Here is a 23,623-nt window from a genome sequence, read left to right as displayed (position 1 = left end):
AGCGGCTGTACCGACCATTTATGAATGGAATCTCATCAATTTACATTACCATAAGTGTTTTGTTTGGACCAGGAAACAGATTTATCACATGATGCATTACGTCAGAGCTTAACAGTCCCGTAGCAATTGTGACTTTTGGTTGAATTCAACATTTTGTCATTAATAATTATGCTTTCTGTTCTTTCTGGCAAATATACATGAATTCGTTGGTTTTGACTTGGATTTACTTCGTGTATCTGCTGTTATAAAATGACAAATGGTGGGTTTTTTCTCCAGTTTAATTGACAGAACTAAAATGTCTGTTTTTCTCACTTTTTTCAACAAGAAACTGTATGCTATCCTGCTGCTTATATTGCAAGAAAGCAGAACTATGACCTTCATGCTTTCTTCAGACAAATGTTTAAATCAGTGGTCTCCAAACTATTCCAGAAATGGCCGAGAGGGTGCAGGTTTTCTTTGCAGCCACTGACTCCAGCAGGTGATTTCACTGATGAACTCATCCCACTTGCTCCAAGTAATGTTAATCAGTGAAATCACCTGCTGAAGTCAGTGGCTGCAAAGAAAACCTGCACCCTCTCAGCCCTTTCTGGAATAGTTTGGAGACCACTGGTTTAAAGTTTAAAAAAAAAAAAAAATGTATTAACTAGAGATTGCTGGACAAGTTGGTTGCTAATGATTGAATTTTTTTTTTTTTTTTTTTTTTTTTTTTTTTTTTTTTTTTTTTAGCACTTACAGTCAGCATTATAAGCCATCTTGACACTTGCACAAATTTAATCCCTGCACTGCTGCACAATTCGTTGTGCCAGTGCGACCCCCTTTGTGCCGCTGGATGCCGCACTTTGTGCCGCTGGATGCAGCGATAGATAAAATAATTATTTTCGTAGCAGATGACACAATTGCTCTCGGAACTTGGCTCCCAGAATGACAGAGGAATTATCTGCAGCTGCAGTTTTTCTCGTGTGCTTCATGAGGTGGAGGCTGCATTTAGAATAGTCTCAAAGGTAATTATTTATAATATTTGTATTGGAATGGTTGGTCAAACAGTTGCATTTTCATTCCTTCATATGAGTTAGATAAATATGATTTTTCAGATACATTATTACGAGTGTAGCATCTCGTTATACGCATTCAGATGTGCTGCGCTGCAGCAATGAGACGCAATTGACTCGCAGTGACACAGTGTTTTCAATAGCTTACGCAGTGTTCACGTCTAGTTCACAAAATTAATCTGTGCAGAGATTTTGAATATTTCAAAATTTTTTCTGCACACTTGCACACAGCCAAGCACAGCTCACGCACGGTTTACAATGAGTTTACTCTCTGGCACACGGGGATCAAATATACAGCGATGACTTTCCAAATGTCCGGTGGAATATCCCTCTGGTAGGTGATCGGATCAAAGGTAGAATCCTCTAAGAAACAAATTTTTGTTCCAGTAGATTTGGTCTGTTTGAATATAACACTGGTTGTACATTAAAATATGAACATGTCTAATTTGAAAAGTTCAGCACATTTAAGCTGCACAAATGGGAGAAATCTGGAGTGGAACTTGGAAAAATCTCAGTATGAAATCAATCAAAATGACATGGTTTCAGCGTTTTATATATTGTATGTGTGTGTGTGTATATATATGTGTATATATGTATGTGTGTGTGTGTATATATATGTGTATATATGTATGTGTGTGTGTGTATATATATGTGTATATATGTATGTGTGTGTGTGTATATATATATATATGTATATATATATACTCAACAAAAATATAAACGCAACACTTTTGGTTTTGCTCCCATTTGTATGAGATGAACTCAAAGATCTAAAACTTTTTCCACATACACAATATCACCATTTCCCTCAAATATTGTTCACAAACCAGTCTAAATCTGTGATAGTGAGCACTTCTCCTTTGCTGAGATAATCCATCCCACCTCACAGGTGTGCCATAGCCAAGATGCTGATTAGGACACCATGATTAGTGCACAGGTGTGCCTTAGACTATCCACAATAAAAGGCCACTCTGAAAGGTGGCAGTTTTGTTTTTTGGGGGGGGATACCAGTCAGTATCTGGTGTGACCACCATTTGCCTCATGCGTGCAACACATCTCCTTAGCATAGAGTTGATCAGGTTGTCAATTGTGGCCTGTGGAATGTTGGTCCACTCCTCTTCAATGGCTGTGCGAAGTTGCTGGATATTGGCAGGAACTGGTACATGCTGTCGTATACGCCGGTCTCAGAGCATCCCAAACAGCTCAATGGGTGACATGTCCGGTGAGTATGCCGGCCATGCAAGAACTGGGACATTTTCAGCTTCCAAGAATTGTATACAGATCCTTGCAACATGGGGCCGTGCATTATCCTGCTGCAACATGAGGTGATGTTCTTGGATGTATGGCACAACAGTGGGCCTCAGGATCTCGTCACGGTATCTCTGTGCATTCAAAATGCCATCAATAAAATGCACCTGTGTTCTTCGTCCATAACAGACGCCTGCCCATACCATAACCCCACCGCCACCATGGGCCACTTGATCCACAACATTGACATCAGAAAACCGCTCACCCACACGATGCACACACGCTGTCCTGCCATCTGCCCTGGACAGTGTGAACCGGGATTCATCCGTGAAGAGAACATCTCTCCAACGTGCTAAACGCCAGCGAATGTGAGCATTTGCCCACTCAAGTCGGTTACGACGACGAACTGGAGTCAGGTCGAGACCCCGATGAGGACGACGAGCATGCAGATGAGCTTCCCTGAGACGGTTTCTGACAGTTTGTGCAGAAATTCTTTGGTTATGCAAACCGATTGTTTCAGCACTGTCAGAGTGGCTGGTCTCAGACAATCTTGGAGGTGAACATGCTGGATGTGGAGGTCCGGGTTGGTGTGGTTACACGTGGGTCTGCGGTTGTGAGGCTGGTTTGGATGTACTGCCAAATTCTCTGAAACGCCTTTGGAGACGGCTTATGGTAGAGAAATTAACATTCTATACACGAGCAACAGCTCTGGTTGAACATTCCTGCTGTCAGCAGTGCCCATTGCCCGCTCCATCAAATCTTGCTGACATCTGTGGCTTGTGCGGTGTGATAAAACTGCACCTTTCAGAGTGGCCTTTTATTGTGGCAGGTCTAAGGCACATCTGTGCACCTATCATGGTGTCTAATCAGCATCTTGATATGGCACACCTGTGAGGTGGGATGGATTATCTCAGCAAAGGAGAAGTGCTCACTATCACAGATTTAGACTGGTTGTGAACAATATTTGAGGGAAATGGTGATATTGTGTCTGTGGAAAAAGTTTAGATCTTGAGTTCATCTCATACAAAATGGGAGCAAAACCAAAAGTGTTGCGTTTATATTTTTGTTGAGTCACACACACACCACACATTATAAAATTAACTAGACAGCAATCAGAGTGCAAAACCTCAGCCAAGGCCATAGGGTCCTGACCCTAAAGAGATGCCCTCCTGGCACAGTGCTCTATTCAACAATTCAGTGTTGCAACCAAAATAGTGACCACTCATCACCACTAAAATTTAATCACTTGTTCCTCTTGTCATTTCCAACCACTCCACAAAATTTCATCAAAATCCTTTCCAAACTTTTTGAGTTATCCTGCTGACAAACAAACAAACGCGACCGAAAACATAACCTCCTTGGCGGAGGTAAAACTATGATACATACACTTTTCTTTCCTGTATATTTGACATCCTTTACCATGAAAACATACCACCAGAACTTGGAATCACTTTTATGTCTTTATTAGTTGAAAAGTTATTGTATAAAAATGATTTTTCGGTAATGGCAGTTTTCTTCTGGATCTTTTCTCTTCTTCTTTTTTATTTATATTGCGCCAAATCACAACAAACAGTTGCCCCAAGGTGCTTTATATTGTAAGGCAAGGCCATACAATAATTACAGAAAAACCCCAACAGTCAAAACGACCCCCTGTGAGCAAGCACTTGGCGACAGTGGGAAGGAAAAACTCCCTTTTAACAGGAAGAAACCTCCAGTAGAACCAGGCTCAGGGAGGGGCAGTCTTCTGCTGGGACTGGTTGGGGCTGAGGGGAGAGAATCAGGAAAAAGACATGCTGTGGAAGAGAGCAGAGATCAATCACCAATGATTAAAAGCAGAGTGGTGCATACAGAGCAAAAAGAGGTGAATAAAAAGAAACACTGGGTGCATCATGGGAAACCCCCCAGCAGTCTAAGTCTATAGCAGCATAACTAAGGGATGGTTCAGGGTCACCTGATCCAGCCCTAACTATAAGCTTTAGCAAAAAGGAAAGTTTTAAGCCTAATCTTAAAAGTAGAGAGGGTGTCTGTCTCCCTGATCCGAATTGGGAGCTGGTTCCACAGGAGAGGAGCCTGAAAGCTAAAGGCTCTGCCTCCTATTCTACTCTTAAAAACCCTAGGAACTACAAGTAAGCCTGCAGTCTGAGAGCGAAGCGCTCTATTGGGGTGATATGGCACTATGAGGTCCCTAAGATAAGATGGGACCTGATCTTGCTCCATAACATTTGAAGCTACATCAATTCTGATAACACCTTACTGAATCAGTACAGATTCAGCTACAATTTGGTGTTAGTTGTGCATCTCTAGCTTCTTTTGTCACCTCACACTGACACGTTTTCTATTTTCCCTATATCTTTACATATTCTGGATCACCAGATCCGGAATCCGGATCCGATAATCACCAAACTTTGTTGTTTGATAGAACATTTGACTGTGTTATACCCTAATTTTTCTCAAGCTTTTCTGCCTTGTTTTTGTGGAGTTAAAAACTAGAATGTCAAAATTCCCCCTATCCCGCAATGGTGAAGAATCCTTTAAAAAATTCCTGGATGTAAAATTTAATCACTTGTTCCTCTTGTCATTTCCAACCACTCCACAAAATTTCATCAAAATCCGTTCGACTTTTTGAGTTATCCTGCTGACAATCAGACAAAAAATTTCTTTTTGTCTCTTTCTCTAAAATTGTATATAATAATCATTAGATTATTAATATATAACCAAAATAAATTTAAGAAATATTACAATTTGAAAACAAATGCAACCAAACGTGATGACAGCTGTAACTGCTTAATGCTAACTTTTAACATTGAAAATGCCATAGACATGCTAACGCATTAGCATCGGGATCCGGATCGTAATCCGGATCACCACTAAAATTTAATCACTTGTTCCTCTTGTCATTTCCAACCACTCCACAAAATTTCATCAAAATCCGTTCAAAACGTTTTGAGTTATCCTGCTGACAAACAGACAGACAAACAAACAAACCTTATCTCTCCGACTTGTAATGAGAGCGTCAGCAGAGACAGACTGGCTTCCTGTGTTGTCATTGGGATTCAACACATCCCCATATGCGCTGGCCATAATGTAATAATTAATTATAACTAATAATATCAATTACTGTATATGTTCAACTCAAACAAGCACAAAAATGTTGTTGATCCATTTACACATTTCAATTATTCTCGATAATTTGGTTAATCTAGTATGTAAAAAAGGAAAAAAAGTAATCTAGATCTCATCTCATATGGGGTTTTTTTTTCTTGCACGTTTTAGACTTGTGTAGACTGTATCTTAACACACAACTTTTCATTTAAAAAAAAAAAAAAAACTTTTTACATTTTAATAGAAGAATACCCCCAAAATGTATATTACATGGCATAAATGTTATCGCAATTCATATTAATTTCTAAATTCCTGTTTTCCTTTCTGCTGTTATAGCAAAGCACCCAAAGCAATAATCATCATCAAGTTTTCCATGTTTTTCTTGTCTGTAGGGCAGATGACGTGGAGACGGTGCCTGCTCCCAGACCACCAATAACCAGCAAAAATCTATTTAAGCATAAAAACTCAAAGAAAAAATAATATAGCACCTTCAACTGCACCACAGACTAAAACAGTTAAATGTGGTCTATTAAACATTAGGTCTCTCTCTTCTAAGTCCCTGTTAGTAAATGATATAATAATTGATCAACATATTGATTTATTCTGCCTTACAGAAACCTGGTTACAGCAGGATGAATATGTTAGTTTAAATGAGTCAACACCCCCGAGTCACACTAACTGCCAGAATGCTCGTAGCACGGGCCGAGGCGGAGGGTTAGCAGCAATCTTCCATTCCAGCTTATAATTAATCAAAACCCAGACAGAGCTTTAATTCATTTGAAAGCTTAACTCTTAGTCTTGTCCATCCAAATTGGAAGTCCCAAAAACCAGTTTTATTTGTTATCTATCGTCCACCTGGTCGTTACTGTGAGTTTCTCTGTGAATTTTTAGACCTTTTGTCTGACTTAGTGCTTAGCTCAGATAAGATAATTATAGTGGGCGATTTTAACATCCACACAGATGCTGAGAATGACAGCCTCAACACTGCATTTAATCTATTATTAGACTCAATTGGCTTTGCTCAAAATGTAAATGAGTCCACCCACCACTTTAATCATATCTTAGATCTTGTTCTGACTTATGGTATGGAAATTGAAGACTTAACAGTATTCCCTGAAAACTCCCTTCTGTCTGATCATTTCTTAATAACATTTGCATTTACTCTGATGGACTACCCAGCAGTGGGGAATAAGTTTCATTACACTAGAAGTCTTTCAGAAAGTGCTGTAACTAGGTTTAAGGATATGATTCCTTCTTTATGTTCTCTAATGCCATATACCAACACAGTGCAGAGTAGCTACCTAAACTCTGTAAGTGAGATAGAGTATCTCGTCAGTAGTTTTACATCCTCATTGAAGACAACTTTGGATGCTGTAGCTCCTCTGAAAAAGAGAGCTTTAAATCAGAAGTGCCTGACTCCGTGGTATAACTCTCAAACTCGCAGCTTAAAGCAGATAACCCGTAAGTTGGAGAGGAAATGGCGTTTCACTAATTTAGAAGATCTTCACTTAGCCTGGAAAAAGAGTCTGTTGCTCTATAAAAAAGCCCCCCGTAAAGCTAGGACATCTTACTACTCATCACTAATTGAAGAAAATAAGAACAACCCCAGGTTTTTTTTCAGCACTGTAGCCAGGCTGACAAAGAGTCAGAGCTCTATTGAGCCGAGTATTCCTTTAAGTTTAACTAGTAATGACTTCATGACTTTCTTTGCTAATAAAATTTTAACTATTAGAGAAAAAATTACTCATAACCATCCCAAAGATGTATCGTTATCTTTGGCTGCTTTCAGTGATGCCGGTATTTGGTTAGACTCTTTCTCTCAAATTGTTCTGTCTGAGTTATTTTCATTAGTTACTTCATCCAAACCATCAACATGTCTATTAGACCCGATTCCTACCAGGCTGCTCAAGGAAGCCCTACCATTATTTAATGCGTCGATCTTAAATATGATCAATCTATCTTTATTAGTTGGCTATGTACCACAGGCTTTTAAGGTGGCAGTAATTAAACCATTACTTAAAAAGCCATCACTTGACCCAGCTATCTTAGCTAATTATAGGCCAATCTCCAACCTTCCTTTTCTCTCAAAAATTCTTGAAAGGGTAGTTGTAAAACAGCTAACTGATCATCTGCAGAGGATAATGGTCTATTTGAAGAGTTTCAGTCAGGTTTCAGAGTGATGCTGAAAAACTAATTCATGCATTTATTTCCTCTAGGCTGGACTATTTTAATTCATTATTATCAGGTTGTCCTAAAAGTTCCCTGAAAAGCCTTCAATTAATTCAAAATGCTGCAACTAGAGTACTAATGGGGACTAGAAGGAGAGAGCATATCTCACCCATATTGGCCTCTCTTCATTGGCTTCCTGTTAATTCTAGAATAGAATTTAAAATTCTTCTTCTTACTTATAAGGTTTTGAATAATCAGGTCCCATCTTATCTTAGGGACCTCATAGTACCATATCACCCCAATAGAGCACTTCGCTCTCAGACTGCAGGCTTACTTGTAGTTCCTAGGGTTTGTAAGAGTAGAATGGGAGGCAGAGCCTTCAGTTTTCAGGCTCCTCTCCTGTGGAACCAGCTCCCAATTCGGATCAGGGAGACAGACACCCTCTCTACTTTTAAGATTAGGCTTAAAACTTTCCTTTTTGCTAAAGCTTATAGTTAGGGCTGGATCAGGTGACCCTGAACCATCCCTTAGTTATGCTACTATAGACTTAGACTGCTGGGGGGTTCCCATGATGCACTGTTTCTTTCTCTTTTTGCTCTGTATGCACCACTCTGCATTTAATCATTAGTGATTGATCTCTGCTCCCCTCCACAGCATGTCTTTTTCTTGGTTCTGTCCCTCAGCCCCAACCAGTCCCAGCAGAAGACTGCCCCTCCCTGAGCCTGGTTCTGCTGGAGGTTTCTTCCTGTTAAAAGGGAGTTTTTCCTTCCCACTGTCGCCAAGTGCTTGCTCACAGGGGGTCGTTTTGACCGTTGGGGTTTTTACGTAATTATTGTATGGCCTTGCCTTACAATATAAAGCGCCTTGGGGCAACTGTTTGTTGTGATTTGGCGCTATGTAAATAAAATTGATGATGATTGATGATGATGTAGAGCACATAATTTAAAATAAATTGTCTCCATGCTTGTTGTCCATCTGTTCCTGCCCTGCCAGCTTCCATTACTCCTTACAAAGCCATATTACAAAAGGCAATTTAAATTAATTACAGTGACAACAGTAATGATTAGATTCACCAAAACTGAAACGCCTCAAAAATAATTTAATTAATTTAATTTAATTAGCTTATAATGCGCCAAATCACAGCAAAAGCCGTCTCAAGGCGCCTTACATAAAACAAGTCAACATAAAATTTTATAAATAATTAAAATTGAATAAAGAAAAATTCAAATACATAAATAAAAACAGAAGTAAAAGAATAAAACAAATAAAAATAAAAACTATTCATAAGAAAGAGAATAAAAATAGGTTTTGAGTCTCGACTTAAAAATGTCCACGGACTGAGACTGTCTCACGGTCGCAGGAAGACTGTTCCACAGGGTGGGTGCATGATACGAAAAGGCTCTTTGACCTGCTGACTACTTCTTCACCCTGGGAACACAGAGAAGTCCCGCATCCTGCGACCGCAAAGCCCGGGTCGGCATGTAGAGTTCCACCAGATCAGCCAGATAAGATGGCGCCAGTCTATGAACAACGTTATAAGTCAATAGCAAAACCTTAAAATCTGATCTCACAGAGACAGGGAGCCAGTGCAAAGATGCCAAAATGGGTGTGATATGTTCAGATCTTCTGCTACGTGTCAGAAGTCTGGCAGCAGCGTTCTGAACCAGCTGAAGACCCCTAATGCTGGACTGTGGTAACCCTGAAAATAGAACATTACAATAATCTAGTCTAGAAGAAAGAAAAGCATGAATCAGGGTCTCAGCATCAGCCATGGACAGGATGGGGTGGATCCTCGCTGTGTTTCTCAGATGGAAAAAAGCAGTCCTAGTAACATTCCTGATGTGGAGGTCAAAAGACAACATGGGATCAAAAATTACCCCAAGGTTCCTCATTTTGTCCATATGATGTATGACACACGAACCCAGGCTGAGCGCCAGCTGGTCAAACTGATGCCGATGTCTCGCTGGACCAAGAACCATCATTTCAGTCTTATCAAAGTTTAAAAGTAGGAAGTTACTAGACATCCAACTTCTCACTGATAGAGTCCTCCAGGGATTTTAAAGGCAATCCCAAAACTCTGCAGTATACGCCCAAGGAGTGCCACATACAGGGAGAAAAGCAAGGGGCCTAAAACAGATCCCTGTGGAACCCCAAATCTCATGTCAGCAAGGTCAGAGGTAGTGCCATTATACCAAGGTGGCTAAAAATACCGTAATCGTGTCCTATTACGCTGTGAAAGAACAACAATTTGCTTTGAATTTAGGAAAAAATAATTGCTTTCAATGTCAGAATCCTGTGAAACATACAAAGAGATGTCATAACAGTGAGAAACTGGCGGATGCAAAATGTTTTTGCCTTTTATGTTCACTCATGTGCCAGCATACAAACATTGACATATCTATCTAATTTTGTTGCAGCTGAAAGTTTTCTTGGCACGACTTGCAGCAGTTAGAAATAAAATCTTGCAGTGTGTTTTGATTTTACACATAAGTTCAAACATATTTGATGTTAATAAGGTAACAGGCTCAGTGTAGCACTGGGCCAAACTCTGGTCAAGACAAACTTTGGGACTACATGTAATTCATGAACTGTAACAAATATACCGGTGATTATCCACCGCTGTCCACTTTATTGCATATGATACAGGTTGCTGGCAAACTAGTTGACTTCTGAACCAGGCTGGTACTGCCACTTCTTAAGAAGTATTTTGTTTTTTTGTTTTTTTGGCTAGTGGTTCATTTGGTGAAGCAGCATCTTGATCTTTGGCTCTTTTCAGCCTGAGGAGTGATGAGGATTACATTTAATTACTGGGTACAAATTTGTTCATTTAAAAACATACTAAATGTACATGTATGTATGTTCTGTGCTCTGCACAGTGACCACAAGCATCCTTGTACATGTAAAGGAAGAACCCTTTAAACAGGTAAATGGGGTCTTTCAAGTACTCCATCAACAATGTGGGAATTTACACTAAAATGTTACAAAATATTCTAATGTACCTTGGCGATCAAATTTATGTTGGTAAATCGACAATAACAGGTCAGATGAAACTCAAACTCGGTGTGTTCCGTGACAAGATTATGAAAGGACTTCCCTTCATTTCGCCAGGATTTACAGCAATCAACAACCTTAATCCACGTCGCTGCTGTCATTGGGGCGGGTTTTGCATTATTTACGGATTCAAGGTGGAAAAAGCATTTAATTTCTGCTTCTCTGGCCAGAGAGCCACCACTCACCATGTTTTTTACATGCTGCTAGGATGTGAAAGCTGAGCAGTGATTGGTTCAGACAGATAACGTGGGGTTCTGCTTCTCAGTGAAATTTTTTTTTTTCTCTCATTTATCTCATTGCTGTGCAGACTTTTTGAGTTGAACTCTATGAAATGTACTTTTTTATATTTTTAACAATTATTGTGTAAAGATTATTTAGACCGATTTTTTACTGGAACGGAATGTAAAGAAGGATTTTTCATCCGATCGCCTCTGGTAGATCAAAAGAAAATCTTTCTTTACATATATCAGTTTGAGGAGCCTCCCACCCCAATCTCTCCTGGGCAGAGAGCGATGGCTCCTTGGGTGAGATGCACCAAGAGTGCATGCGATGGTCCATCAGGTTGCCCAAGGACTAGGATCCCATCACCATGTCTGCATTTCTCTCCTGAAGAAGCAGTGTTTGTAATCATCTCCTCCCCCTGCACACCGTAATATTAAATTGGGTCATGTTTAATAAAACCTCAGGCCAAATCAGTTTATAAATTTCCCTTCAGATGTCTGACAAATGAGTGTTTCTTAAGTCTTTCTCTTTATGAATTGTCTGGACTCTCTGTCTTTTACTCACATGTTGCTATTTATGTTGTCTCCCTGAATGATATTCTCTGGTCTCTGCTGGATTGAGGTGCCTGACTCTGGCCTCCCTGAGTTGTCCACCTGTTTTGTGTCAGCTCTTGAACTTCTATTTCTAAATCCTAGTTCTTTCAGTGTTGATTATGTCTCCATTCGTGAGGGAAACGCTCTTTTCCTTGAACTTCTCATACGGTCTTCCTTTTCCTCTGCAAGTCGGTTGAGTAGTCGTGATTGAAGTAAACCCTCTGCCCTTCATATTTAATATCTCGTCCTTTCCTCACCCACTGAAGCACCGTTTGTTTCACACTGAACTCCAAAAACAGTACTGTTATGGACCTCAGAGGTGCTGTGGCATCTTTCGGCTTCGGTGTGAGGGCTCTATGTGCTCTCTCCAAGTTAATGGCCAACTTCCTGCAGCTTGAGTGAAGTGTTCAGAAGGTCACTTACAAAAGTTATTTCATTCTTTTCTACACCTTCCGGTAATCCATAAAGCTTGGTGTTATTGTGTCGGAGTCTGTTTTCCATATCGTCAGATTTAGCCATTAGGAAAGCTTCTCTTCTTAGCAAGTAGCTTACAGCCCTCTCCTGCCTTATGCTCCTGACCTTTGTGACACAATACATTTTATATACTGCATCCAGCTGTGTTGACTTTGTATCAGGTCAGCACAAGCACAAACCCTGTAAAATGTGTGTTTACACCTACTGTGATTTCAAATAAGCGACTAAGGCTAAAGCTAGAATTAAAATTCACGTCAAATTTAATACTGCTGGAGGCTTGCCTGGTTGTAGTGAAAAGTGGATGTCTTCTCAATTCTTTCTTTTGAATGCAGAAATGTTTGAGGTTATTTTTGTTGTCTCTGCTACACTGAGACATTTATAACCAGTTATCACTGTCTCCCCACCTGCCTGGCACAGTTAAAATTTCACTTTCTGTCTCACACTATTAGATCAATGGAACTCTTACTTCTTTGTTTTCTTAAAGTAGACCTGCATTGAAATAAATGCAGTCAGATCTTTGGTCCAAACAATTACTTATATTTACACATAAGATCCTTCTGAATGTAGTAAAGTAAATCTGCAAGCCAGGATCTGTCATTCAATGGAGAAATCTTCATTTAAAATGTGAAATTTACAGCTAAAATTTAGCCCTCCGCAAAACTGTCAGCACATCCGGGATGCTGCCGAGACGTCAGGGAGAAGACCCTATCCCAGCATGCATTGCGCGCGCCAGCTGTAATTTGTGGATTTACGTCAGTTTGCATCTGCACCTTTTTCTTGTCTTATACGGAAGGATCTACTTTTTTAAAACTTCATATTGTCTTGCGGTACGCTTGGTGAGTACACATTTCTTTTATTTGTGCTTGAAAATGATTTTTGGGGACTTTTTCATACGCCTGTTTGATTGAGTGGTGTTGCATTGAAAATCTACTGTCTTTCGCCTCCAGTGTTACCGTCGCGGGGTACGGAGGCGAGGCCCACAAAGAATCCAAGTCATTAAAAAGATATAAACCTCTCTCAGCGGCCACGGAGCTCTGCGGCTCCGATTACTGAGACGTGCGGCGCTGCGGATTTTGCCACAAGAAGTCTGTCCTTGCGAGCAACAGGTGTCACCGGGCGCTCCGCATCAAAACGGCGAGCGTAGTCTCTGGACTTGTGCCAAGTTGGCTGCACCTCCATTCAGTAGACAGAGCCGTGTCTGCGGCTGCACAGCAGACACGGGTGTGAGTGGCCCACGGCGGCGTTTAACGAGCGCATGCACTCGGTAAATGCATCGGAGGCAGTGAGAGAGGTGTCGGGGAAGAACGTTGCCCGCTGTCGATGCACGCTGATCTGAGCATGCAGAGCTGTATCTCGCATTCATTGCAGCTTACTTTTGGATGTTGAAACCAGGATGTGTATAACAGTAACATTACTAACAGATAAAATCAATTTCAATGCGGGATCAGACTGAAGGCGCGAGCGCGTCGTCTTGTCCCCGACGTCATGGAAATGATCCGGATGTACAAACTGTTTTCGCAGAGGGCTAAATTTTAGCTGCAAATTTGTCATTTTTAAATGAAGATTTCTCCGCTGAATTACAAATTTGGGCTTACAGATTTACTTTACTGCATTCATAAGGGTCTTATAAATACATATCAGCTATTTCTTTCTGAAATCTGGCCACATTTATTTCAATGCAGGTCTACTTTAACACATCACTGTGTCGTATTTGCTGATAAATGTGTGAAAGAGTGACACATTTGCCCATATTTTCCAATGAGAGAGAGTTTTTCTTTCAGTGCTTTGTCAGTGTGTCTGGTGAGAAGAATGTTTTCCTGGAATATGGTTGAAATTCTGTCTCAAAGATTTTCATGTAAACAGTTTTCAGTGTTAACAGTGAGGCGTTAGTAGGGGTTGTTTTTGACCGGACTACTTTTGATTCCGTTTCTGCCACTAGTTTATGCAAATTCTGCAGTGTGGCTGCTAATTCTGTACGGCTGCTTTGCAGATTATGTCTGAATTCTTGCTTACAACAATACACTTACGCATTGTGCAAGTGTATCTATCAACAGAACAGCTTATTTTTTAATGCAAAAAAAAAAAACCTGAGGCCTGCTTTGTTCACAGTCACGCTTATACTTTTACCAACACACTTGCAGGATAAACTCACATGTGCTGTCTTCCAAATAACAAGTCTTTTGCAAGCGGAAATGGAAATAATTTCTCTAAACATGTTCAACAAGTTTTTTTTTTTCTGATAAAAGCAACTGTCAAGGCATTTTGTTTTTTTGTTTTTTTTCTCCTCCCTTGCGTAAAATCTTGCTGTTTATAGTAGGTCAGCTTTCTAAAATTAGTTTAATAGGGACTCTGGCTATTGTAAAGACTCTTAGCCCCAGGAATAACCACAGGAAGTTAGGAACAATTTTTACACCAAAGCTCAACAGCAATAAAGGCAAAGGTCAAGAACAGCAGCACTTAAGCAACCACCTGCTGTGAACTGGAAAATCACTCGGCCACCTCTGGCTGAAATTCTGCACTGGACAACCTTATATTGTAAATGGTAAGGTTGCCAAGCGAACCTTGGAGCCACTGACCTAAATACTATGCAAATCAAGTTACTGTTGCTATGGTGATCATTCCTGCTACTGGGACTACACATGTTCTAAGTTTAGTTAGTTTGTGTCCAGTGGCCTTGGAGATACAGTAGCAAATGTTCATGAGAATGGTGCTCTATACATACATACATCAAAATTTGTCCTCTGCATTTAACCCATCCTAATTACAGTTAGACACAATCCTACCACTAGCAGCAGTGGGCAGCCACAGTCCGGCGCCCGGGGACCAACTCCAGATGTAGAGACGCTGCCTTGGTCAGGGGCAGAGAGAGGAGCAGACACTAAATGAGCATGTTTTTGACTGTGGGAGGAAACTGGAGGAAACCCATGCAGACACAGGGAGAACATACAAACTCCACACTGAAAGAGCGGGAAGCTTCTTGCTGTGAGGCATAGGTGCGAACCACTAAGCCACCCTGCTACCCCACAAATTCTCCTTACTGTATATAGTCATATCCAGGCCACCACAGGGCAGGGGGTGAATAATTATTTGTCTTATCTTTGTTTCAAGCACACATGAGAAAAATGATGGTGGACAGGCTGGAATTGTGTCAATGCAGTGTGAAGCATTAGGCAAATAATACACCTAGTGTTGTGCACATTACCACAAAGTGCAGTTTGCAGTTTCAGTAGTTAGTAAGTCAATATGCAAACTTTTCAAACTTTTTCATGGAGAGGTGTCATATTGTGGATATTTTCTTAAGATACTAGCTGATGAACTGCCAAATGCAGAATTCTAGTACATGTATTCATTAAAAAATTTTTGTTTGACTGTTTTTTAAAAAGTTTTTTCTTTATTATCAAATATGCAGTGTGATTCTCATGTAGTGAGCTCCAAAAATGCAATGTACCTTGATTTGTTTGTAGGGATGATTTATGACATATCATCCCATGAAGTGGATTATTTCACCATGGTCCAGTGTTGTAAAAAAGCAAATAATAATAGCAGTATGTTGTATTATTGAATGCTTGTGGAATTACAATTGATAACATTTGCGATGTATGTTGACTTGGCACACAAGATCGTGATGATCTCAAATTGGGAGATGCTGTCAGTGTGTCCTCCCAGCCTTCTTAAGAACTAGATTGGGAGCGGCTCTGTTAGTGCAAACCTTAAAACCTGCAGGTTAGGGTGGTGTGTGTGTGTGTGTGTGTGTGTGTGTGTGTGTGTGTGTGTGTGTGTGTGTGTGTGTGTGTGTGTGTGTGTGTGTGTGTGTGTGTGTGTGTGTGTGTGTGTGTGTAAGCTTGGTGAGAAAATATTGTGGGTCAAAAAGTGACAGAGTTCCCACTAAGTAATAAATAATTTACAGATATATTACACGCACTCTAAACGGCGTACAACAGGCTAAGATGTGATTACTGTCGCCTTCTCTCTTTGCTCCCTCTCACACGCGCTCACGCCAGAGAGTGCGCTCTGAAGTGCTGCTTTCACACTGGCAGGCTGTAGGTGATGATGAATATTCCATTTGTGCTTGGTCTGTGGGACTGCACAGCGCTCTTACCCACTGTAGATGTAAACAAAATAATCACGGAAAATATACACAATGTAGGCTCAAACTGGTGGTCGAATAGCTGCTTCTTTATTTGACCAACACTTACTCTTATAATCCCGGCTGCACTATTTTTATTTATTTATTTAAAAAATCCCCTGTGTGGTTTTTGCAAAGGCACACATACACACTCCTTGTGTTGAATTCAGGGTGATTTGTAAATTTCTCTGTTGTCTCTACGCTGCAGCATGTGTGTAGGATGGACCAAAAACGAACTATGTGGAAGTCTGGCCTGATCATTTTTCTTACGACATGGACAGTAATTTACTTCATTGACAGATTGACATTGTTTTGCACAGTAAAACAGAGGGTGCGCTCTGTGTTGCTTGATAAATTCTGCGTAAGTATCATAACCTACACCTCACAAATTGTGAAATATTAATTGGAATACATTAACAGGCTGGCAGTAATCGGTTTTGGCTAACAAAAAAATTGTAGCGTGTGTGTGGGGGGGTGTCTGTCTGTTTGCATTTGTATTTATTCTCCCCTATGGTCAGGTTTACGTGATAAATCACTGCATTGGAGGTTGGGCAGGTTTATCAATACTGTATGTGTCACATTTTTGAACCATGTTGGACTCCTCTAACCTGCCTTTGGGAAAATTTTGTGTCCAACATGCAGCAGGCAGATTTCAGTGGCTGGGTTCTCCCCAGATGATAGAATAGCAGCGCTGTGATACTGCTAACACAGCGCCACTATACTGAGTGCTGTCATCTTGTGAGCTCCCGTCAGCTCTTTATTTTATCCTGTTTATATCCAGATGACACAAACCATGACAAAACGCAAGCGTTACACAAAGCTCAATAAGCAGAGGATGATCTCTGCATTATTTGTTTCATCTTTGGTGTAGGCCTGGAGGAGCAGCCAGAAAAACATCTCAACGTGCGGGGTGCTGCGATCAACAGTCTGTCCATGGATGCGGGGTAAGCCAGCGCAGAGCATCATTGAGGCCGAGGCTGGTACACAACCGACTTGATCAACACTGTTTGCCGTGGGATCAGCCAGATTGTAGGCTAACAACAATGTTGCAGCCCCTGTGAGAGTGAACAGGGAAGCCTTTATGAAGAAAACGACAGAATGGAAATCATAACAATTTAGATGTGGGCTGTTAGTGACCATCTGATGATACAGTGGGATTACTTTGTGCACTTCTGTGACCGGTCTCAAAGCATATGGCATCCACAACTAACAGCTACAGAGACTGCAGAGAAGAAAGTACTCGTGTTTCCAACAGCGTTTATGTAGCTTTGAGGAAACAGTCCCAGCACGCACTTGAATGGAATGTAGCTGCTAACATTAAGAACAGAGACGCAGATTAATTGCAAAGTTTGCATAAGTGTGATGTCGCGTTATGATGACTCGTTTCTAGGTGATAACTGTTCATTTTGATGCAGTCACGGTAAAAGCAGCAGCCGCTCTCCACTGCGTTCATCATGAACGCAGCCTGTTAAAAACCGTCTCTGCAAGAGGCTTGGCTGTGTGCTGTTGTCATCGATATAACTGTGAAAAATCTAAGAAATATATCTGTGATCAAACAGCCTGAAAAACAGTGGCGAGTTTTGCATGCGTGTGCACAATAACGTTGGGAGCTATAACAGTTCTAACAGCGTGCTGATTTGTTACAGAGAACAGACACTGCACACATCAAGATCCAAAATCCGACAGACTCTCTGAAAGTAAAATAAGAATAACAAAGCCTACCAGCTCCACTGAAAACAAAATACAAAAAGTAAGAAAACTGAACAGGGCACTCATCCACTTGTGCAATGACTTCCAAGATTAAATATGTAAAGTCCACACCATCAAAAAAGTCCTCATGCATGGATTATGCATGTTCGTCAGGTGCAGAAGAATGTCAAGGTCCACTCCACCGAAAATGTTACATGCGGATCATGCACAATCGCCAGTCAGAGAATAATGTCCCATGGCAGCTTTCGGGGTTAAGTGTGTCGCCTCCTGTCTGTGCATCCTCTGCAAATCCAAGCCACCACTTTCAAATGAAAGCTCAGAAGCTTCGTTATCGCACATAGCAGCATTCGTTTCACTGTTTTTGTTGGCCATTGGGATGTTTCTCCTTTTCCTAAAATGTACATCACACATCATGCTTTCTCTTTTGCCACTTTCTCCCAGGGATAGTTGTCCCTTTGAAGTTAACATTTCCACAAAGAAAATATGTGGCCGTATTTACACTGCTGGGATCATATTCTGTCCTGTTTCAAAGGCTTCCGCAATGACAACCAAGAAATACAACTTTTTTTTATTCCGATTAGTAAAAAGCACTGTCAAGCACATTGCATGTTTTTTTTTTGTTTTTTTTCTTCATTTTCTCTTCAGTACTCTGACTGTAAAATATCAAATTAGAATTTTCCAAAAGGTCATTTTGGTGAATAATTAAAACAGAATATAATTTAATCCTCTTCTTTAATTAAGGAAAATAACACTGGTCAACAATTTTTTTTTTTTTTTTTTTTCTTGCATGGACTTTGAGAACTGATTTAGGGTAATTTTGGGGTGCTGAATCAGTTTGAGTTCAGTGTTCTCTATCACAACACTTTTTTTTTTTGCCATCTGCATGTTCTGTATTGATGGATTACACAAAAGTTGCTCATTTACTCACGAGTTTGATGCCTCTAATCATGTACAAAAGCATAATTTTTAAACTGTGTTTGTGAAATGTGAACAAGAGCCATAAAATCATTTATGGCGCCGAAAAGGTGTGCGAGACTGCAGCTTTTGCTTCAATGCTTGATACGAGAAATGTGTTTTCATATCTCATCATTGTGATGTGATTGGCAAAAACTAACACCAGATTTGGATTCAGTGTCCCCAAATTACCTAAAATCGGTTGAAAACTCCATTCAAGAACATTCATGTTGACTAGTGTAATATTTCAAATAAAGCAACACATACGCAAAAGTTATGATAAACTAAATGAATTGAGCAACATATTCTGGAAAAAAAACATGGACATAATTCAACTAAAATAATAATAATTAAAAAAGAGTATCCAAATAAAACGTTAGCCTTTAATGTGTAGGACAGTAATTGTAAATTATGTCATATTTTGTCATGTTTAAGAATGTTTTTGCACAATATTGTGTGCTTGTTTGTGATTTGTCCTGTTGATTGGTTTGTCAGTCACATAGTCATGCTAGTCCTCATTTGTTGTTAGGAGCCTGGATATGTTGATAATCTCAGGGTTGTAAATATAATGGAAGTTGTATAGATATTTATCATTTATACATCGTTCACGATCTTGGGTTGATGATATTTTAATGTTACTGAAAATATAATAAAGCCTTATCTTCTGATTTAGGAAATGTGCTCAACATTCAAAGGTTTCTCACCTGCTAGACTACACCAGTAGTTTCCAAACATTTTAGGTCACACACCCCCTTGTCGCCATCCCCTCCCCCATAACAGTAGCCAGTGTTGTGCAAGAACTAGCTCAAAATTCAGTGCAGTTTTATAACGGGGACAATTGCATTATCGCAGATGTTTTTGTTTTGTATTTTAGGTGGCAAACTAGCTAGGGATGGACATGTGAAATCTGGTCAGTCAGGTTAGCAGAAACCAGATTATTTTCTAATAGGCTTAAGGAATAGTGAATGCGTTAAGAATAGAAGTACTTGGGTACAATTTCCATGTGCTGTGAAATGTGCCGTTTTACCTTAGGTACCATTTTGGTGGGACTTCAAGGGGCATTTTCTGCTTAAAAAAAAGGTGTAAATGTGCACAATTGAGGGGACAAAAGTTTTTTGTTTTTTTCCATAGTGTCACATGGTGTATTCTCTTTCTCTCCATCAGTCTTTGGTGTTAGAAAGAGTCATCACTTTTTTGTCACTGCCTCTTCTGTGTTTAATGTTCATCAGTCAGGAACATTCCGGGCACTCGTCACGGTGCCTGCCAAACTGGGATCAGGGCCGTGTTCATTTCTGGGTTATTGTCTGCAAAAGATTTGCTCTAACATGTGAAGACATGACCCGTAGTGTGCAGCAGTTTGCACTGGAATGAAGTAGAAAATGAGCCTTCAGATGTTCACGTGGGCTCAGTTTGGGTATTCTGGATATTCTTTTGGGTATCCTGGAGAAAATTTAGAAGCTAGATCCAGGAGTCAAGACCTGGAGTTATGTCTGAGGAGCATGCACCATCCTATTTAGTGACGACGATAAATGCACAGCATGATGATCAAAGTCAGATTAGTTGCTAAATGAATTTAAGGAGATTATGCATTATCAATAATGAATATTGTCTTACTTTTGAAATTATTTATTTAATCTAGAACTCTGTAAAAAAAAAAAACATTTTTAATATTCTTATTTTGTCAAACATTAATTTTAAACAGTGGTTATAATTTTAGTGAATTACAGCAGGAAAAACTGCAGTGCTTTTTCTGCTAATTTTGTGTGGATTGTCTCTTTCACTTTCACTGTGCTTAATTACAGTATGAGTGGAAAAAAAAATAATTTATGGAGGGCTCATGTATATCTACTGAATAATAAAATTAGTTGAGTGTAAAACCAGTTTGGTTCAGTCCTTGCCCTTGCATGCAGTTGTTCACAGGAACAAGTGCTTGCCAACCACAAATTGAAGTGATTTATGAAATGGCCCCTCTGTGCAGCAAATATTCATAATGTTTAGATCTGGTTGCCACTGCCTGTGAGAAACATGTGCTAAAATTTGACTGTTTATTGTAATAAAGTGGTTTATCCTATGTTTATACAGGCCTTTGGTAATGCGAAGACTGCAGACAATAACAACTCCAGTCGCTTTGGGAAGTTTGTCCAACTCAGCTATCTGGAGAGCGGTGTCATCAGAGGGTAAGGTGCCACGATATACCATCCTTCTGCACTAATCTGCAAAGTCTTTTCGGAATCTGATTGATCGTGTTTGTGTGTCATAATTTGAGTGTAATGGCATCAGATGAAAACTCGTCGTTTTCTTGACGTGATTTTCTAATGTGTCTCTGGCAGGGCAGTTATTAAGACGTATCTACTTGAAAAACATCGCCTGGTGGCCAGGCAGAAGACTGAGAGGTACAAACATGCAGTCAGTCAGATGACAATTTAAAAACCTTGCACAAACGATTGCAAACTCCTCCTATAAAATACTACCAAGTGCTATATATTCCTGGGGCAGAGGTATAGAATCATCTGTGCATCTGTCTGTCAGTCGTGTTTTTCTTTCAACGCTATAACTTATGAACTTCTTAACCAGTTTATTCCAGAATTGATATGCATACCATAAACAGTTTGCTCACCCTATGAACTTTTGACCCATCGATCAGTCAGCAATTTTATAACTGAGATGCCCCAAACACTGTGGACTCTGTACTTTATATAATTGATAAACAATGTCTGTAACTTCTGATTTATTATTAAACGTATTTGCATAATCATATACACATAGCTCCATCTGTGCGTGTTTGCATCCATCCTTCTCTGAATTCTGACTGCAGAGTTATACTGTGGACATGAGTTGCCTTGTTGTAAGTGTAGTATCGTAAATGTGCAGTTAATTACAATGTGACATGCACGCTGCATTAAACATTTAAACACACTTCAGATCTGTCAGTGAATGAACAGTGAACTCTAACCTCCTTTAGCATCTCACACAAAATTAAAACCTGCATAACCCACAACAATTAAAATTTGCTCCATGGCTTCTGATCACCAGGAACTACCACGTGTTTTACTATCTACTGGTGGGTGCATCAAAAGATGAACAGACGGAGTTTCATCTGTTACGGCCTCAAGATTATCTCTACCTCAAGCAGGTACCTTTGAACCACACACTTAAGAGCCATACAAGCAAATATCCAGATAAAAATCATAACAATGGACAAGATACGATGCAGAGTCATAATATACAAGAAGCGATGATGGCATTCGTCATGTTTAATAACAGTTGTTGTTATGTGATAAAGTAGTGTAATGAAAGACTGAGTATGTCATTTATGTTGCGGTAGACGATTGACTGAGCTTTAACAGTACTGACCAATAAAAAATAGGCCTTAAACACCACCAGCTTATGCCACACTGGCTTCTCGTATCAATCGCCGTAATTGTAGCAAGACACCCATATCATGCAAACTCATGTTTGCCGAGCTGTGGAGAATTCTCATACTTGATTTTGAGAGTTTAAGGTAGTTTGCACTTTGTTAATTTCAAATGCCTTCATCAACAGTTATTACTTCAATTCAATTTATTTATGTAGCACTAATCACAACATAAGTCACTCCAAGGTGTTTCGCAAGGGTAAGAGCTGACCTTGCCCACCCCCCTTAGCGAGCATGTAGGCAACAGTGGCAAGGAAAGATGCCCTCGGATGTTTTTTGAGGAAGATGCCTCAGGCAGACCAGACTCAGAAGGGTGACCAACTGCTTACTCGGCTGACATGGCTGCTGACAATGTATGAAGTTGCCTTGTCGAGAGTTGAGATGATTGAGAGAACATGTAACACCTACATCAGGAAGTGGCTTGAGCCATCTCGCACAATTAACACATCATCCCATCATCCCTGTATAGGCAGAAAGGCATGCTACAGCTACCCCTCACATCCTTCATGGAGACCTACAAGCGAGAAAGTGGAAGCGGAGGATGCAAGTGACTAGATCATCTCTTTGTTGGAGCAAGGTGACATTGTCGGCCTAGCACAGACTGACAAGTTGGGACTAGGCAACTGTGACTTCAGACCTTTCAGGACAATGTCTCAACGGGACAGGAGAGCAGTTGCAGCAGGGCAGGTGTGAAAGATGGAGGCTGAGAGGCGAGAGGTTCATCTCATCCATTGTGCCCAGCAAGGACGGGTGACAGGGTGGGAAGAGCAAGTAGACGAAAGAAAGATTGGATGGAGTGAGATCTGAGAGTGGAACACATCAAGATTGGGCTTCCTTCTCCAGTCCACCTACGATGGTCTGCCTTCGCCAGTGAACCTAGTTAGATGGAAGGTCCAGGAAGAAGGAAGGCAAATTAGGAACCATGAAGCATATCCTCTCAAACTGCCACCTGGCTCTGAACAGATACACCTGGAGACACAATCAGGTGCTCAAAGTGTTCACCAAAGTCTCAAAGGAGCAGGTGGAAGAGGGAAAATACGCTCCTAAACCGCAGAAACATGGACTGGGCAAGATCGAGTTTGTACCGCAAGGAGGCAAGGTTCCTGAGAGAAAGAAGGCGAGCCAAGCCACAGAAGGCCAGAGTGGTGGTCAATGGGAGGTAGCTGCAGAGCTAGAGGGCTGCGAGAGATTCTTCACCATCCCAACAATGAAAAAGCCAGACCTGGTGATATGGAGCGAGCAAGAGAAAGAGGTACACCTGGTGGAACTCACTGTGCCGCACGAAGATAATATCAGCACAGCACACGAGCAGAAAGAAAATCGTTAGCAGGCCCTTGTCGAAGAATGCAAGGAGGCAGGATGGAAGGTAATGCATTTCCCACTCGAAGCTAGCTGCAGAGGTTTCATCGCGACTAGTGTCAGAAAATGGATGGAGGGTGGTTGAACATGGTCCGAAGAACGAGAATGCCATGACAAAAGTTCTACAGGAAACTATTGAGAAAGAAAGTCA

General features: G+C 40.5%; 1 protein-coding gene across 1 annotated transcript in view; it reads left to right on the top strand.

Annotated features, from left to right (window-relative positions):
- Positions 1 to 23,623, top strand: part of myo9b (myosin IXb) — a 119,392-nt gene that overhangs the window by 1,253 nt on the left and 94,516 nt on the right. Inside the window, exons 2-4 of the mRNA XM_034182735.1 lie at positions 20,781 to 20,875; positions 21,029 to 21,091; positions 21,732 to 21,831. Of these exons, the coding sequence (XP_034038626.1) occupies positions 20,781 to 20,875; positions 21,029 to 21,091; positions 21,732 to 21,831 (258 nt within the window). The remainder of the gene's footprint in view (positions 1 to 20,780; positions 20,876 to 21,028; positions 21,092 to 21,731; positions 21,832 to 23,623) is intronic.

Source organism: Thalassophryne amazonica, chromosome 12 (genome assembly GCF_902500255.1).
Source record: "Thalassophryne amazonica chromosome 12, fThaAma1.1, whole genome shotgun sequence".
NCBI lineage: Eukaryota > Metazoa > Chordata > Actinopteri > Batrachoidiformes > Batrachoididae > Thalassophryne > Thalassophryne amazonica.
This window is presented reverse-complemented; position numbering and strand designations above follow the sequence as displayed.